Below are 17,860 nucleotides of genomic sequence, written 5' to 3'. Positions count from 1 at the left end.
CTCATTAGAACTGACACAGGAGAAAGAGAAGAATTGAAAGTTTTATAACAGAAAAAGAATGAAAGAAAAGGAGAAAGAGAGTGAGATAACCATCAATGGAAATCAAATGCATGAAAGGAGAGAAAGAGTCAGTAAAAGAGAATGTGAGTAATAAAGAATGAGTAAGGGGAATGAGGAAGAAAGTAAGAGAACTACATTACAGATGAAAAAATAGAAGAAGAAAAGGAGAATAATACTACAGAATAGGAAAGAGATAAAATAGGGAGACGAGATTTAACAGTAAATGTGTAAGAGATAAAGATAAAACACAGAACTTGAAAATAAAACTGAATGACATGGAGATTAGAAACATGACAAGAAAAACAAAATAGATTGATTTGACGAAAGGTATAAAGAGAGATGCCCAGCAAAGACCTAGAAAGAAATATATGCCACATGCCTTAAATTTGGAACAAATTAAGGACTAAATGTAGGACTAAGTGTAGGCCTACGTGTATGGTCCATATAACATACCTGTGGTCCTGGATCTCCCCTCGGTCCTGGTGATCCTGGTTGTCCGAACCCTGTAGGTCCAGATGGACCCCTTTCTCCCTGGAGAAGCGAAAGGAAGAAAGAAATAAGCTTCATTCCATATATTCCCTATATTTTTATGGTATTTCCTAGAAAACTAGACTATTTTATTTCTAAATTTCTTTCCAGTGGAAAGACTGGAAAATAGACTAAAAACATAATTTTTCGGCTAGGGATTTGAAGCAAAAAATAGTTGAAAAATATATTAAAATTTGAAAATAGTCGAAAAACATACTTTTCTGTGCTGTTTTTTCACTATTTTTTCAACTTGTATTAGCAATTTTATTTTGACTAAGGGTAAGCTTACCTTGAAATGTGCAAGGTTCTTATGTGAATGTTTAAGATATAGGCTTATTGCATTATCTGAAAACGACTTCTATTAGCAATGCAATGTGGTTTGACAACGTTCATTACTTCTTAAGTTTAAAGTGATGATGTGATCATGTTAATGACAATTTAAAACCTTGAGGAAAGTTTGCCATAAAGTTCATGAACATTTGTATACATTGCCATCTACTAGTTACTCACGAAGGTCAAAAGTCACAGTCTTTGCTTGCATTGCATATTACTTAAAAAACAGCTTTGTTTGACATACATGATATTTTTTGCTGCAATGTAATCAATAAAATTTTTTTTTAAACAATGCCAGTTTGAGGAGAAGGGAATAATTCATTCAGCATTTTTGAAAAATTGCTTTCCAGGATTGCTTAACTCATTGCCTTCATGAACCAAAATAAGCCCTGTATTAAGTCTATATGAATGAGATAATTCGGTAGCAAATGGGTTAACTTACCTTTGTTCCATTGCAGCCAGGAATACCAGGTTCTCCAGGAGGTCCTTCTTGTCCGGGTTCTCCTGGGATTCCAGGGATCCCAGGAATACCGGGATTACCCAAGCTTCCTCTGAATCCTTTAGGTCCTCCTGATCCTGCAATTCCTAGATTTCCCTGTATGGATCAAACAAGAATAATAATACTAATAGTTCGTCCTTACATAGCGCATTTCAGGACCGCAGGCCCTCTCAATGTGCTTGACAGATATATATTTCATGCTTACCCGCACACAATGTATGCACATTCTCCATTCCCTGGGGAGCATTCCAGCCAGTCGCCATTTTACAATCGCCACTTGCTAATCAAACTACATTAACTTTCGCATTCTACCGGGTACCCATTTAACGCCAAGGTGGAGAGTGGCAAATGTAGATCAATGTCTTGCCAAAGGATATTAGTGCTGTGTCAGGATTCGAACCCTTCAACCTTTGCATCTCCAGTTGAGCACCTTAAACCACTCAACCACGACACTCCATGTATGGATCATACAAGAATGATTCAATCTTCAATCTAGAAGCAATTAGTCTAAATCAGAACATTACTATACTTGGAGGTATACCATCTTTAAAAGGGAATATACCATATAGGTTACTACACTAGCACCTCTTTGGTTTCTGGAATGCACACTGGCTTCCAGTATACAGCTTTGGTTTGGATTCTTTAATGTGCCTTTGCCTTCTGTACCTGTGGTTTCCACAATGAACTATTGGCTTCATGAATACACCTTTTACATCTTTAGCTTCTTCAATGTGTCTGTGGCATGTACAACTTTGGTTTGTGCAATGAACCTTTGGCATCAGGAATACATCACCAGCTTTTTAAATGTGCCATATTTGGCTTCTGCACCTTTAGTTTGGCAATGAGCTTGTAGTTACAGCAATGCACTTTTACTATAACTGTGAGTTCCTGCAATCTTGGACAGATTTTGTGAAGTATTGAGGAAGATGGCACCTACCTTTTGTCCTTTGTATCCTGGTGGTCCTTCAACTCCTGGGAACCCTCCAGGGCCAGGAGGTCCAGGAAATCCTACATATCCCCTGTCACCCTGCAGGAATAGAAAGAAGAAAGCGTATTATGATTGTTGACAGATATTCTACATATAACTATAATTTGCATCTTGAAATCTCGATAATAAGTGGTTAAGTAGATCGAAGTAGACCTTTTTTTCCTACCAAATAGATTGAACGCTTGATCAATGAGAGAAGGTTGGTGAAATAGTCATGAAGATAATTCTTCTTAACTTGATATTCATCCACTGGTTACACCATGCCCCTTTGATATAAAAGTCAATGAATGATCTTATTAACCTGCAAGGAATGCAGTATTTTCAATTTCTGTACTATTTAATAATAAAGAGACCGTAGTCTAAAAATAAAAATGATAAATTTGAGGTAGAAAAGAAGGCTGAAACTGATGTAACGTTTTATATCTATAGTATATTATATCTATTATATAAAACATACCTAGGCTTTTCCATTGTATCTCTTCATGTTGCAATTGTCAGACATTTGAACATGGGAGGAGTAATTTAGCTTTGAAAAGTTCCAAAGAGTACTGACAATTCATAACGAGTTTGGGTTAAAAAATATGACAGAAAGCAGAAATGATGGTTGTGTTGACAGCACTTCAAAAAGAGCTCCTATAAACAAAATTAAGGTTTACATTCTTGAGTGAATCTTGAAAAATTATTCTGATATAGACCTATCATCACTTCCCGCTTATGTTTTGGCAAACATTTGAAACATACAAGTCGATACTGAAGTCACAGCTGAATGTCAATCAGACATATATCTCTAAATAACTTCCCAATGTCTTCCTCACTTCCCCTGACCTCTTGCCTTCATGGATTCTTTCAGACATTGTTTATTTTCTTGACCAGAATTACCCAGCCCAGGTTCTTTTCACACAGGACGAGTGGCAAAACACTCACACAAAGCTCTCATTCAGATATATCATAATTGGACCGACTAGAGGAAAGATGGCATCATATAATACCTTCTCGTAACATAACCATCCTTCATTTTCTTTTCATCTATTTTCAGGAAGGAAACAAAATTTTGAATAATGATAAACATATTTCTTAATATTCTGTGATAGTTTGTCTGGAGAAAGAAAAAAAAATCTCTTTTATAGAATAAACCCAATTCAACTGTAAAAACAAGGTATCATTTCATGTTCTGTTTTAGAAAGGAATGCAGGAATGCAGGAATATTTAATTCCCAATTGAAGAGAGATTGAAATCAATCTTGTCCATTTGTGTAGATGAAGAGAGGCAAGCAGACAAAATGTTTTTAATCTTACTGTAACAGAGAACAGAAACAAAACAAAATCTCCAGTTTTCCTATGGCTTTGACCAAATTGTTACTATGGCAATTAAAAAGTATATTACCAATAGGTACATGTAAGATGCCTGTAATCAAAGTGAGTGATATCAGTGTGACAATGGTGGCAGAAATATTGACATACATGTATTTCTACAATTGACGGAGCACTAAACATGGACAGTGAAAGACAGAGCAGATGTTAGTCCACATCCTCAAGACTTCATCCTATCATGGAACCAATCTCTCTACGCTGGGAAACATAACGGAGACAACAGATGGATAGCAGTGTTAAGTTGCAAACTGGGTGTTGCCCAAAAGTCTTTCCACTTATGCTGTAAATTTACCGTAACATCTTTTCCATTTATGTAGTGGTGGTGGAAAACTTCTTGGTGGATGATAGGAGAGATGAAAACTCATCATTCAGAATGTCTAGACTCCTAAATGTGTCTAGACTGCTGAGTTTGAGAGGTTTCAGTTCTAAAAGCCTTCTATTGCCTTGCAAGAGTTTGGGTATTTTGTTTCAGAATAAGAAATTGAACATTTCCATACATGTATGGTGTATATATGTATTGAAATGAAAACCCATTATAATTATACGTGCAAACGATTTCATGTTCTAGATCTGTTTAATATATCAATGTCTACTACATCAGTGGAACAGTGAAACTTTGGTAAAGGTATAACAGCCTATAGGTTCAACAAATTTTTTGTTTTAATTGTAACGTTTCAAAATCTTTGAGGACACATATTCCTCAGATGCATACATGTAACATTCCTTGGAAACTGTGTCAGTTAAATGTGATGTCATGCTTGCAAATGTAGGAATTTTTTTAATGTTCACAAAGTGAAGTATCAATCACTTTTCAATACAGTTTTTGAGAAATTGACAAACTTCAGATTTCCAGAAGACCATGCACAATTATGTTACCGATTGCCTTATACCTAAGTGCCTCTTTCCAGATCTACAGAGGTGGATTTTGGAGGAGAGACACAACCAGCCTGCACCCCCTCCTTTTAAACCCCCATACGGCATACCTTTTTTACGTGCCCCAAATGTGTTTAATAATTTTGTTACCCGAGAATTACTGAAAATATGATAAACATTTTTTTCTTCTTTTGTTTGCTTGTTAGAATTTTGTTTTCAAGTGAAAAATACAATAACCATAATTTTTGTTCCTGGTCAGAGTTTTAGATTTTTATTGTGCCCTCCCTAATTTTTTTCTTCAAAATGCCCAAATTGAATCTTTGAAAAGCCTATAGCAATTAAATATATGTCACAAACATAACTTGTCTTAGCAAACATTCTTGTATGACAGCCGCCCATAATTATCTGGAACGTTCTACTGATGATTTCACTTCTTGTCTCAAACATCTGACCTAAATATCTTATGACATGAGAATGCATTAATTACATCTTATAGCTGCATCCCTGGACGGTGTTCCTAGGCTCAACTATCGGACGAACAAACTCTAATACCGGCCTAGGGTATGGCAGAGGTAAAGATGGGAGACGACATATGATGCCCGATCATTTATTTTCATAATGGCAGCCATTGCCACGGGTCATTATCCATTTCTGTTTTTCCCACGCTGTCCAAGCTAACAGCTAGGCCAGCCCCAACGGTTCTCGAAGTGAGCCCGCACCATCTGGTCAAGGTCCATTCATGTCTAAGCAGAGTTATCCATCAGTTATGATATATCCGCCAACAGCTTACAAAACATGGAAGGAGATGACAAGCTTAATATGGGGATGATACAGGGGCAGAACCAAGGGGCAGAACCAAGATGCTCTTCCACAGGGGGTCACATATCAAACAAATCTCTGAAGAGTTTTTTTTTTTTTTAAAGAAAAAGTTCTAACAACTCTTCAAGGAACCTTTGAGCAAATAGATGTTTTAAAATATCTCAACTGACAAACAAAAAAGGTAATCATATTAAACTCATGCACACTTTGGATTGTATACAAGGGGAGGTACAGCTCAGTTGAGCCCCCCCCCCCCCCCCCCCCCCCCCTACAAAATTATGCCTGATGATAGTAAAAAGTTGAAAACAGGCAATAAGGGCCCCATTGCATAGAATTTGTGCATACTTGCAGCCTTGATACATTTACAGAGAATGTGCAGGAATGTGCAGTTTTAATCCTGAAGCCTTTCCATTACTTGTATTTCTATCTTTACTAGAAGCCATTTTAAAATACCCCATATATCTCAGACAATTAGTGTGATTTATGAGGTCAAACCTATTTCAGGTAACCTCCCCCCTCCTCAAAATTAAAAAAATTAAAAGATTTAATCATCTGATTGTCATGGTTTGTCAGTATCACTCTGGTATCAAGCCAATGAGTGATGAAAAAAATTCAGAATCCTGGTTACATTCTAAATTGCCTTCTTTCTCTTTGTTTGATTATCTTTTGTCTACAAACTTGCCTAGATTGTATGTGAAGGACGTTTGGGAGGTCATCTTAATATTAACGATGAAAGCATTACATAGCTCTAGCGACCCAGGTAGGTCTACATGGCTTTTACTGGAAAACAAGCTGAACTTTGTTTTTCAGGAAGAATTTGTTGATAAAAGCCATATTTCTTGTCTATCTAGAGTTGTCCGCAGACAGCTTTATGGGTTCGTATAAATAAAGGTAGCTGGGTCTATATTTTTCTTGTCTAATACATAGTACTTTAACCCAGTAAAGTAAACGAGTCAAGTGTCATATTAAAAGTACACTTACGATGGATTGTACATCACTGGCATTATTCTAGGATGAGTAATTACTTGAGTTATGTAATGAGGGCAGTTAATTTATATATGTAGAATATGATTTCGGCTCTCTATTCATAATTATTTGTATTTTACTTTAAATAGATAAGTTTAATTCAGTATGTCTGCTTTCAAAGCTAATTCTTTGAAATTAAAAATTATGAGTTAACTTATATACTACAGCAGACTTCTTGCTCTAAACATATGATTTCATAGAAACTACTAGATGGTGTTTAGCTACGGTCACAAAGGTTCGTACAAACGATTATTTTGTAGGAATCTCCCTCTTTTTCCATTGTCTTCCCGAATTTCCATTGTCTGAAAATCGTTCGTACGGCATTCGTAGCAGTTCGTAATGGCATTTGTGACCGAGGCTTAAGGGAACTGGGTGGTCCCATCACTAAGCCTGCTTAAATGTTAAATGAAACTGTTCAGTTTTCAACAGGTTAAAATGCAAGCTTGGTAAAACTATAATATTGGTACATGTGTATGATCCCTAACAAATTAGTGATACACGCCTATATCACTTAAGATTTATTTCTGTGACATATTTAGCGCTACCATTACATGCTGTATGGAGACTATTGATATCCCCCACATAATGTGAGTGAAATTCAAGAACACATCCAATCAGAAAAAAGCTAATAATAACCAAACTTGTTTTGAAGTTTTTTTCTGTTTATACAAGTTTTGTTTATATAATTTAAGAGATGTAATACACATTAACGACTCCCTTGCCATTTGAAATATGATCATATCAAATCATGCCTCTTTCCATTACTGAATATCAGAGCACAGCAGAATGTGCATGGCTCATTATACTCTACTTTAGACGAACTTTGGATTTTTGAACCTATTCCCTGACATAGACCTACATTCATAATAAAGAATTTGACAGGAATCATAAGCATGTGACATCTGAAGTGTGCCCCTCAAATTGGTTAATCTTCTATTTGCCAATGAACAATTTTGTAAATTCATCACTTCCTATTAGAAAAACATTAATTACACTCAGGGTCAGACTAAGGATTTTAAACTGTAAAAGAGGGAGGGGCACAATTCAGTGGGTTTTTTTTTACTAGCACAAACAAAGTCATCCAGAATTTTGGGTGTCAAATTCTCTGACACTGGAAAAACGAAAATCTAATTAAGTAAGTTTATACATTTTTAGGTGACTTTGGGAACAGACTTTTAAAAAATCTTTTGGGGATATTTTGTTGTTTGTGTATTTCAGATATACCAAATGGGTTGAAACTTTGCAAAGGGCTGCAAAGGGCTGCAAAGGGGCTGAAATGGGGCTAATAATTGGCTGGACATGCCCCATTCTAAATCCGCAAGTACTTGACTGACCAGATGTGACCCACCAACTGCTATCAAAGTCTTATCTGCAGACACATGGAGGCCCCTTATACTGCATCTTGTGACAGAAAGGAAATGGATATCTTGATTACTTTGTTAACCTTTCCCCCAACTGGAGTATTTTCTTATATCATCTGATGAATGTAATGTAAAAGTATATATGCATGGAGGGACTTGGAGGGCATTTAGTAAAGTGGTATGTCATGGTAGTAATAAGACGTGTTGTGGCAGCAACTGCTCTGGTCTCACTGTTTAATATTTGCATTATTTTACAGTAACCAAATTCTTAACTTCAACCTTGGGCCAAACACATGTACCTAAAACCTAAACTTAAAAAATAAAAAACGTAACTTCAAGTTTGCAACCCTACACAAACCTAATTATTCATCAAAATGGAGGCTGAAGCAGTGTTGCAGGAGTTTATCTAGATGTCTGCATACCAATCTATTGCAACTAATGATATCCCATATAGATTAAACTGTTATTACAACTTACAAGCAGAGAATTATCTGCAGTTAGGTTATCTGCAGTAGACATTAAAATGGTTGAATCTGTGTTCATTTGATCTCCTTCAATATAAATCATACTCGTGCCCTACCCTTGATATTAAAATTTGATATATACCCCTGCTATCTATGAAAACATATCTATTCTTTCATCACCAACACAGAACATTTTAGCATTAACAATTTCAACATTAAAAACTTTCTTATCCTTTTGCCTTTTGGACTTTCTACAAACTTTCACTGATGTGTTACTCACAATTTATACAGTTTTATCTTTACTATCATGGTAAACTTCCCCGTTTTAAATATAAAGAATCTACTATCCATCATGTCAAGATAAAGTGCATTCAGTGCATTCCAGTGAGCTATAAGAAATGTTTATCTAAGATTGGAGGTGCAGCCTCCCTTTGTTTTTGTTGAGGTTCAAGCAGAGTTTCCTTAAAGGGAGAACAGGCATTTAGCAAGCGGAGGATATCATGAACTCAATTTATAATATTTCTACTGCAAAGTGATTTGGGTCGAGCTATGGACCCTGTAGAATTTAGATTTTTTTTACCCAAATTTTTTGGTCATTTATAATCATATGTACAAACAAACATATAATATTATAAGATATTTCTATTACTCTTCATTTGAAATATGTCTGTGTACAAACCTATAAGGATATGGATTAGGATTTAGGATAACCACTGATTGACCTGCAAAGCAATTTAGCCTGACCAGATGCAAGCATGTACAGGTCTTAAGAATTCCTAGCCAGAAGGTGCCTCCATTTAACTTTCATGCACTTTCTCTCTACACTATACAGAAGTAATACTTGTCATTGACATTTGAGTTAACGCACACAAATGTTACAACAAGTATGCATACAAGAACAAAGATCATTCAGAGATTTTTCTTATTTATGATCGCTTCTCTTTAAATCATCTGGTATGTGGCATCCCGCTGTTCTAGAAGGCAACTGTTGGGTCAAGATTGTAGCCTTGTTAGGTCTCAACTCAAGTCAGGATGGGTGTGGCCTCAAAAGAGTATATAGGATCACCTCTATAGCACGCAAACAGGTGTTTCTCTACTAAAACTGCAGATACCAGTGTAGTATGTCCACATCATAGACCAATGGCAAAGACCCTAAAACAAGTAGCATCAAACACAATTACATAAAGCTAATTCTTACAACAGACCTTGTTGTAGATATCATCCAAGGTTTGTATTGCCTTTAAATATATTTTTCAAGAACATCATGACATTTTTGAGGCATTAAATGTCATATTTCTATGGTGCCAAAATCAATATTACTAAAAAGAAATTGCCAGTTAAACTAACCGAAGTGCTTAGTTGCAGTGTTATGTTGTTGTTTTTTTAGTGACAGTTGGCATCTGATGGAGATAAATTTTGAAAATGTGCGAATTGGGAAGTTTCACTTTAGAAAATACAGCATTATACAGTTCTTCTACTTCCTAAGGTTCCTATGCATTATCTGGGAAATCTAAATATCTGTACATAAGCTATTTGCTAATTAAAAGTGAGGGGATCGAGTAATACTGAAGCAAAATGCACAAAGGATAGAATTGCAATGAAAAACCTACTGTTGTTACCGGTATTTCCAGAATTATTACACTGCCAAAGTGGATGCCAAGCTAAATAATTGACCTTGACAATACGACCTTGATGCTGTGCCTTGAACAGAACATGAATATGTTTTTAGTTTACTCTGTAACCCCCCCCCCCCCAACAACACTCGATCTCTCATTACTCTTCAGACTTTCAAATTGGAACCATCCCACTACCGTCATCATCCAAACCGCAACCCCCACCACAATCTTCACTCGCCCATGCTTTTTACACCAGCAAGCCCAGACTGAAAGTGTTAACTGAATTTGGTCTCCTCCTTGCTATCCGACACCCAATCTCTGCATCCCTGACTGTTCCTGTAATACCCTCTTTGCTGGAGCCCAGCGGCCCTCTCCCCATGCCTTCCCTACACTACCAGGCAGTACAATACATTTTAGCTACTTGGTGCCTCTTCAACTCAGAAGACTCTGGGCCTGGGCTTGCCAGGCGTCGCCTAGAATCTTCTTGCTTCAACGTAGGTAATAAATTCAATTTAGTTTAGATCTCTTGAGCCTATTAATAAAAAGGAATATCAAGTGGTATTGCATCACGTTGGGTCTTTTCTTTGGTCTACTCCATATATCTGTTCATCTTAGAAGTTTGTATTTGTTGTATTTGAAATGATATAAAACAGCTTTGCAGATCATGTTTTTATTTTCAATAAATATGATTCACAAAATGAATAAATATTGTTCATACTATATTCAAGTATGTAGCTACTGCTAGGCCATTAGGCTTATGTAAGATTGAGAAAAAACAAATGAACAAACAGATATACACGTCCTATAATATATACAAATAACATACAATTATTTCTTGTTGGCATTTCATTGAGACAAAGCACTTCATGGATGTTCAGAAACTTTACTGTAAAACGACTTACCCTTTCTCCTTTCGTTCCATTGCATATACATGTTGCTGATAGACATCCTACACAGGCCTGTAATGAAACAAAATAAATCATTCAAGTCAAATCAAAATTACAGTGATGCCAATTTACGTTCACGGTTGAGTCTTTAGACTAAAGGAAAGAGCCTTTTTCTGACGGAAAAGGCATTAAAATTATTTTCATGATTATCATTAATACTATAGGTGTTATTATTATAGTCATCATCATCACAAATAAGACCAACATATTTATAGTCATCATCATAAATACGACCAACATAATCATTATTATTACTGTTGCTAGTTGTTATTATTATTAATTATAATCATAATCATTATATTTTTTTGTCATAGTCATTACCATCATTAATATTATTATTTTATATCACTTTCATTATCATTATTATCATTAAAATCATTATCATTATTATTATATTCTCATCATCATCATCATCACCATGTTTTATCCTAAGACATTGTATTATCATTATCATAACTATACATGTACTATCAGCAAAAATAGGCACCACAGCAAAGCTGACCCCCCCCCCCCCTCCCCCATCCAAAAAGCCCCCAAAACACGAGTAGTCTGTAGTCCAGACCCGGAATTTTAAACTGTGAGCTGGTAACGAGTCCTGTATATTTGGATATAGATCTTGAAAGGGAAGATGCCATCTGCTCGATAAGTGATAGAAGACATTCCTGAGCCCCTCTCATAAACTATCCCCCTAAGGAATCCAAGCTACTGGTATATATCTGATGGGCCCCTTGCCCTGACCCATAAAACCACTTTGCCAGGTGCTCAGAAACCTCTTTTAATATTTCCCCTATCTTAAAGCCCCACTGTCCTACTTGAAGCTATTTGCTCCTTCTGTATAGAAAAGAATGCTCAAGCGGTGTCCGTCGGTCCCCCATCATCCTCTTTTTCTTATGTTAATTGAGAGCTGAGTTGATGAGATAGCCACCATGGTTTAACCCCCCCCCCCCCCCTGGCTAAACTAGTACTAAAGGCCTTTAAAGGGAATATGGAGGTTCATAAAGTCACCAATTATTGTATCAACTGAAAGGGGGGTTCTGGGGGACTAGCTGAGAATTTTGACAAAATTCAGGTTAATTTTGAGGCCCCTCCACATATTGCTTTTGCTGTGCTTATGGTTTAAATAAGTGATACTGCAAGCTTTTAAAGTACTTTTTTCTATTCTTAGGATATATTTTACTTTAAAAAAAGAAAATATCAAGATTATGAATAGCCGAGAAACTGCGAGATTAATACCAGAGAAAGAGAGAGGCAGACAAAAAAGTGCAAGTTAGATATCTACATTGAGGAAGGGGCAAAAATGGGAATAGAAAATAGGAAATGAATAAAAACAAAAGGAATTAAAATGTGTTTTCAGCTACATAGGGCTAACTTTAAAATTGAAATCTTAATAAAGGATAAAAGCCAACTTTTCTTTTAAGAGAAAATGGTGTTCAATTGCCGAAAAACAAAATACATACCATCTTTAAAAGACCCCATTTGTGATATCAAAAACATAATTGAGACATATATTCTTTTAGTAGTCCCTGAAGCCCAGTATCAAGTGCATGCCACACATGAACATTCATTTCCCTAGCAAAACCCAACACCCCAATGTATCACCGACGACGCCTAACCGGGCTGGGGTGAACTCCCTTCCCACAACGGGCACCAGGGATGACTGAAAACACAAGATGAAATGGGGATGAAAATGAGAAACAGATGGGACTCCTCGGCCTGACCGAGGTTCCAGAGGTTCAAGTTTGGAAGGCGGGCTCTCGATAATGATTTGTAATGTGGAGTAATGAGAAACCTGTTTTGGGTAAAATATGTCTTGGCTCCGTTCCATCAAATACCCCATTTGCAAGATGGAACTGACAACGGGGACCAACTACCACAGCCCCGGAAAATCGGGACCATCTGGTCATGGTTCCCAGAACCCAGCTAACTAGGAGACCGCTTTCAAATACAAGCCTAAAACTTTGGTATGTCAAAAGTTATTGGGGCTGTATATAGATTAGGACCTCCACTGAAAATAGCGTCTTCCTTTTTCCAAAACAAGATAAATAATCTAACAAAACACTTTTAAAAAAAATGAGTTTGCCAAGAAAAATCTAAATAGACAAATACTTTTTCACAATGAAAATGCATTATGTCAAAATTATTATTCATCAAAATTTCCCCTCATTATCACCTATCAGTGTAATAACTGTATTATTGTTTCTCATAATTTCATCTTCCTTTTTGTAATTGAATTTAAAATATGAGATTTGAATTTTGAAATACCTTAATTTGTTTATTGTTTACTTTTTTATTAAATATTTTATTAATTATAGTACCATGTTAAAATTCATAACAAGATATATTAAATATTCACAACAAGTAATAATGCAGTGTATATTAATATCTTGCACTCTATCGTTTCCACCCAAATCAAGGAAATTAAAATATCCTTATATAGGCCCTATACTTAGATTAAATGCAAACCTTCCACACAAAACAAAAATATTGTTGCAATGTCTTTAGCAAGGTTTCTTTCTGACAAACAAGTCAATCAATTCCTGTAGAAAACTGAGAAACCATTACCCAATCGAATAATAATTTCACCTAATCAACAGTTTCCTGTGTGGTTTGAAATCGAAAATTCTCCAAGCATAATTATACTGTTTCATCGTAGAGACTTTGGAAGCCAGGCTGTACAGATTGTTTGCCAGCTGATAGCATCCGCAGCGAAATGACCTCCATCACAGTTCAAAGGCCTAAGTGGGCGGGAACTAAGCGCGGCTGACTCCGCCCCATTTGCATAATATGCATGACACCTAGTCGCTTCTTGCAGACCCTATTGAAGTAACTCCACCAAATGTAAATTCTTCAATGAATTGGATTTGGAGGACTTTTTGAAATAGCATAATTATGGCAACAATCGTTATATTTGATAATAAAGAATATAATTCAGTTTCCTATTATAAAGGAAATTTCTGTTTGATGAAGTGCAAAATATAAATCGACCAAAACAAACTTTTCAAATTTATAACAAAACTTAACAATTCTCTTCTCTACTCAATCCACAAGAAAATGTCCATTTCAAAATTGTATCAAAAATTACTGTGATCTATTTTTACACAAAATAATGACAAATAAAAGTGCCACCTTCTATGAAGTAAACAAATATCTTAATATAGACTTTAGACAACATAAGCTGATAAGTCAAAACAGAAAATTTAAAAATCGTCTGTAAAATGTAACTGAGGGTATCATTAGAATTATAATGCATATTTTAGCAAAGTTTGCATGGAAGGAAAAACTATGGATGACATTCGGAATTAAACGTAATTGAAATATGTAAATTCCGCAATTTACATTACTTATAAAATATTCAAAAGTAGACGACCATAGCATAGCACCGGGCGTTACACGATAGCAACATCCCTACATTCGGCTACCAATTTGAGCGAGATGCATTTTACATCATCCGATGTTCGTTTCATTCGGTAACTCACAAATTGACACCATTTCTTGCAATATAACAGCTTAATAAGACATGAGCCATGTCATTAAATAATAGATAATGACGTAGATTTAGGTATTTTCTTGGCAAATTTGTTATGCAACTTCTAAAAAGTTGGGTTAAGAACTCGAATATTAGTAAAGTTGAACTGGTCTTCGTTTGACTTACCGCTGCATCTGCCCAGTAAGCGAAGACAATAATAAGTAGAGAGAGGCACACGAAAACGTGCCTTTCCAATACTTCTCTGTATTTCATAGTTCAAAATGAATATCTACACAAATCTAGAAAATAGTCCTTTCAGATGAGAAAGGTAGATAAAATGAAACTGGCTAGGCTCCTCTGCCCGCCGAAGTCGAAATCTCTGCTTCGGCTCGCTATCAGACTCCTAGCGCTGCAGTGTGGGGGTATCCACTCAAGCGAATTCCGCTAACACACCGTTTGTCCCATTGTCCGTGGTACGGGCGTCTGGTGGGCAAATCTCCCTGGCACAAATTGACGGAGTCGTAGCATCAATGTGTGTGTAAAGATATCGGTAGGTGGAGAGGTAGGTGGAGAGATAATAGATGAATGCTTTCGGCTCGCAGTATCGACGGCGGAACTATTTTCAGAAATCTACCAATACAAAGAAATCCCCCGTATGATGACAAATAACCCTCTTTTATTTGACTTTAGATATATGAAACATAACTGATTTCTAAAAGTCTTATAACAATTAAAATCAGTAGAGATAGTTTACGTATATGTGAGAATTATATTATATCTGCGGACTAACTATGTCGAATCACACTAATGAATATTCAAACATTTTGCAATCTGACACGACGATTTGAGAAAAGTTTTTGAGGGTTTGTTGGGAGAATTGAAAGAGCGATCATCATTTTCGTCGTTCCCAGCGCGGTGATGTTGTAATTTTTAATAGGAAGTTAGTCCGACATTGTGCGTTGTTTCCGTTTCAAACTGAATTTTTTCCACAAGGGTTGCAATAAAAGCGATCAAAATAAATAGACGAACTTACCTAAATGTGTTGTTTCTGTCAAAAAATGCGTGGGATTGTTAAACAAATGCTTTCTTTCTGTTTTGAAAAGAAAAAGGAAAATAATGGTCTGATAGATTATACTTAATCTGTCTAGTGTCTCGTTATTATTGTCGTTTAACGAACAAACAATATCTAGCCAGTTGGGTAGACCTAGGCCTATATATTTGTTTTATTTGTTTTTATTTCAAAGTACATTTGATACAACAACACTAGAAAAGAACCGTAATCTAATACATTATGCCTACACAATAACTTGGATACCAATACAAAATGTTCAAGTAACTGCAAAATACTTAAACTTTGCTCACTCGCTTCGCCCTCTCGAACTGAGTTACAGTGAAACCTGCCTACAAAGACCACCAAAAGAGAGACAAGAAAAATGGTCTTTATAGGCAGATGGTCTTTATGTGCAGGTTCCTTTAGTACATGTTTCAATGAGAAACCATTTTCAAGGGAAACAAAAAATGTCGTCTTTGTAGACAGGTGGTCACTAATATTAAGCAGATTTGACTGTATATTGAAATTGAATAACTGCCTAAAAATACTACAGAAACTAACTAGCCATAATTTGACGGAGTTTCGACACGGCGTAGTTGGGGGAGCAGCGGTGTGTGAGTGTGTGTGTAGGTGGGTGTGGGGTGGAGTTACCGATCTTACTAGCTGAATGAAATTCGAAAGGAGAAGGCTGACGAGTGGAGTGAGGGTATAAAGGGGTGCAATCATTATCATCTTCATTTGAATTTACATTCTCCTTTCTTTTTTCTTCCCTCTTCTCTCATCTCTCTCTATCTCTCTCTCTTTCTATATGTCTCTGTCTCTGTCTCCCCCCCCCCTCTCTCTCTCTCTCTCTCTCTCTCTTATGTCTCTCTTTCTCTTATGTCTCCCTCTCTTTGTATGCTTCTCCTTTTTTCTCTCTCTGTATGTTTCTCTTTCTTTCTCTCTCTCTCTTTCTCTCTCTCTCTCTCCCTCTATCTCTCTCTCTCCCTCTCTCTCTCCTCTCTCTCTCTCTTTCTCTCTCTCTCTAATTTTGTTTTTCTTTACTATCTTTCAATTTGGGCACCGCCCCCCTGCCCCGTGTATAGCTGTAGCTAATTTACTCGGAAAAGACAACATCTGACAAGGTTTGAAGCTTTAAATCCGTTCATTGTTTAATATACCAATAGTATCTCTTTTCTTCTTGAGAAATATAAATATGAAAATGAATGAAAAGTGAAAGATTGACCTTAATGTAAGCATTCCTTTTCAATTATAAATTCACTCATTAACCACCTTAATTGAAAAGGAATGTCATTCCTCTGGTGACACTTTCCTTGGCAGTCTCGATGAAAGCTGTGAAATTTCCACCTCGTTTCAACCCTATGCAGGCAACACACGACAATCATTAAGATTTTTACTTCTGGCCTCGATATATTTGGAATGGCCTTTAATAGTCTAGTCTCACCTAATATTTCCTATACTACACATAAGATAATAATCAGCATCAACAATGTCTGATTGTGTGTGCAATGCAGTGTAAGGTGTCAAGGCTCTGGGTGAAAAGGAAATTTATTCAGAAAAAACAATATCCGTCTTTCCCTCATCAATTTCTTCATTCAATTCTTTTTAGATACCTTTTAATAATACACTGTTGTCCATATGGAAGATGGAATAGATTTGTATTACTTCTGTTCATTAAAATGTTTGTGACAATTGATTATGAATTTTATTCCTGATTGATAAATTGTATATCCTCTCAGAATTTTTTCGATCAATAAATATTGAAATAAAGTTTTGAGAAGATATAAACTATATTTATCAAGAAGAAATCATATTTAATACATGGAAAGAGGTAAGAACAAAATATTCCAACTTTTGTATGGGCAACAGTGTGCTAAAATGCTATTTTACAACATAATATTTCCTTCCCTGGACATGTTGGACGTACGGGACAGGCGTGGAGGGGGGGGTGGGTGAGGGTGGGGGCTGCAGCACAGGTTTGTGAAACTTTAACACCTTAACTATGGGCAGTCACTTGGTCTCATCACACTTTGCCTAATAATTAAGCACAAAGAAGATATTTTGTTTACTGAAGCTGCAAATGTTCACCTGCACGGTTGCTGGTATATAGCCGATATTAAATGAATACAAATACAAAATTTAAACTGCACAAAGTAATGCCCAATCGGATTCTAGATACGCCCGGTAGCTTTATATTGTATCATAAAGTTTAATAATATCCGATATGACATTATTTGAAGGGGTGTCTCGCATTCCCTACAATCTGTAAAATGCACATGAACAGAATAGTAGACCTATAAGGTGTAAGATGCTTACAGTCATCAGAAATTAATGCTGTTAGTTTACAACCAAATATAGGCCCCTCCTGGTGACTCCTTATCATTAATATTTCCGCCGTCCAAATTATTTATTATATAACAGGCCCTTGTTATTCAACAAGTTCATTGTTGGACATATTT

The 17,860-nt window shown here is 36.1% G+C and overlaps 1 protein-coding gene across 1 annotated transcript in view; it reads right to left on the bottom strand.

The window, feature by feature from the left end:
* The window catches only part of COLP3alpha (3 alpha procollagen), a 50,307-nt gene extending 34,939 nt beyond the window's left edge, over positions 1-15,368 (bottom strand). Inside the window, 5 exon segments of the mRNA NM_214466.1 lie at positions 514-591; positions 1,364-1,516; positions 2,358-2,447; positions 10,840-10,896; positions 14,537-15,368. Of these exon segments, the coding sequence (NP_999631.1) occupies positions 514-591; positions 1,364-1,516; positions 2,358-2,447; positions 10,840-10,896; positions 14,537-14,623 (465 nt within the window). The 5' untranslated portion in view covers positions 14,624-15,368.
* Positions 15,369-17,860: the final 2,492 nt, after the last annotated feature.

Source organism: Strongylocentrotus purpuratus, unplaced genomic scaffold, assembly GCF_000002235.5.
Source record: "Strongylocentrotus purpuratus isolate Spur 01 unplaced genomic scaffold, Spur_5.0 spur5_scaffold_12, whole genome shotgun sequence".
In the NCBI taxonomy this organism is placed as follows: domain Eukaryota; kingdom Metazoa; phylum Echinodermata; class Echinoidea; order Camarodonta; family Strongylocentrotidae; genus Strongylocentrotus; species Strongylocentrotus purpuratus.
Note: the sequence above shows the minus strand (reverse complement) of the source record. Positions and strands in the feature narration are given on the sequence as shown.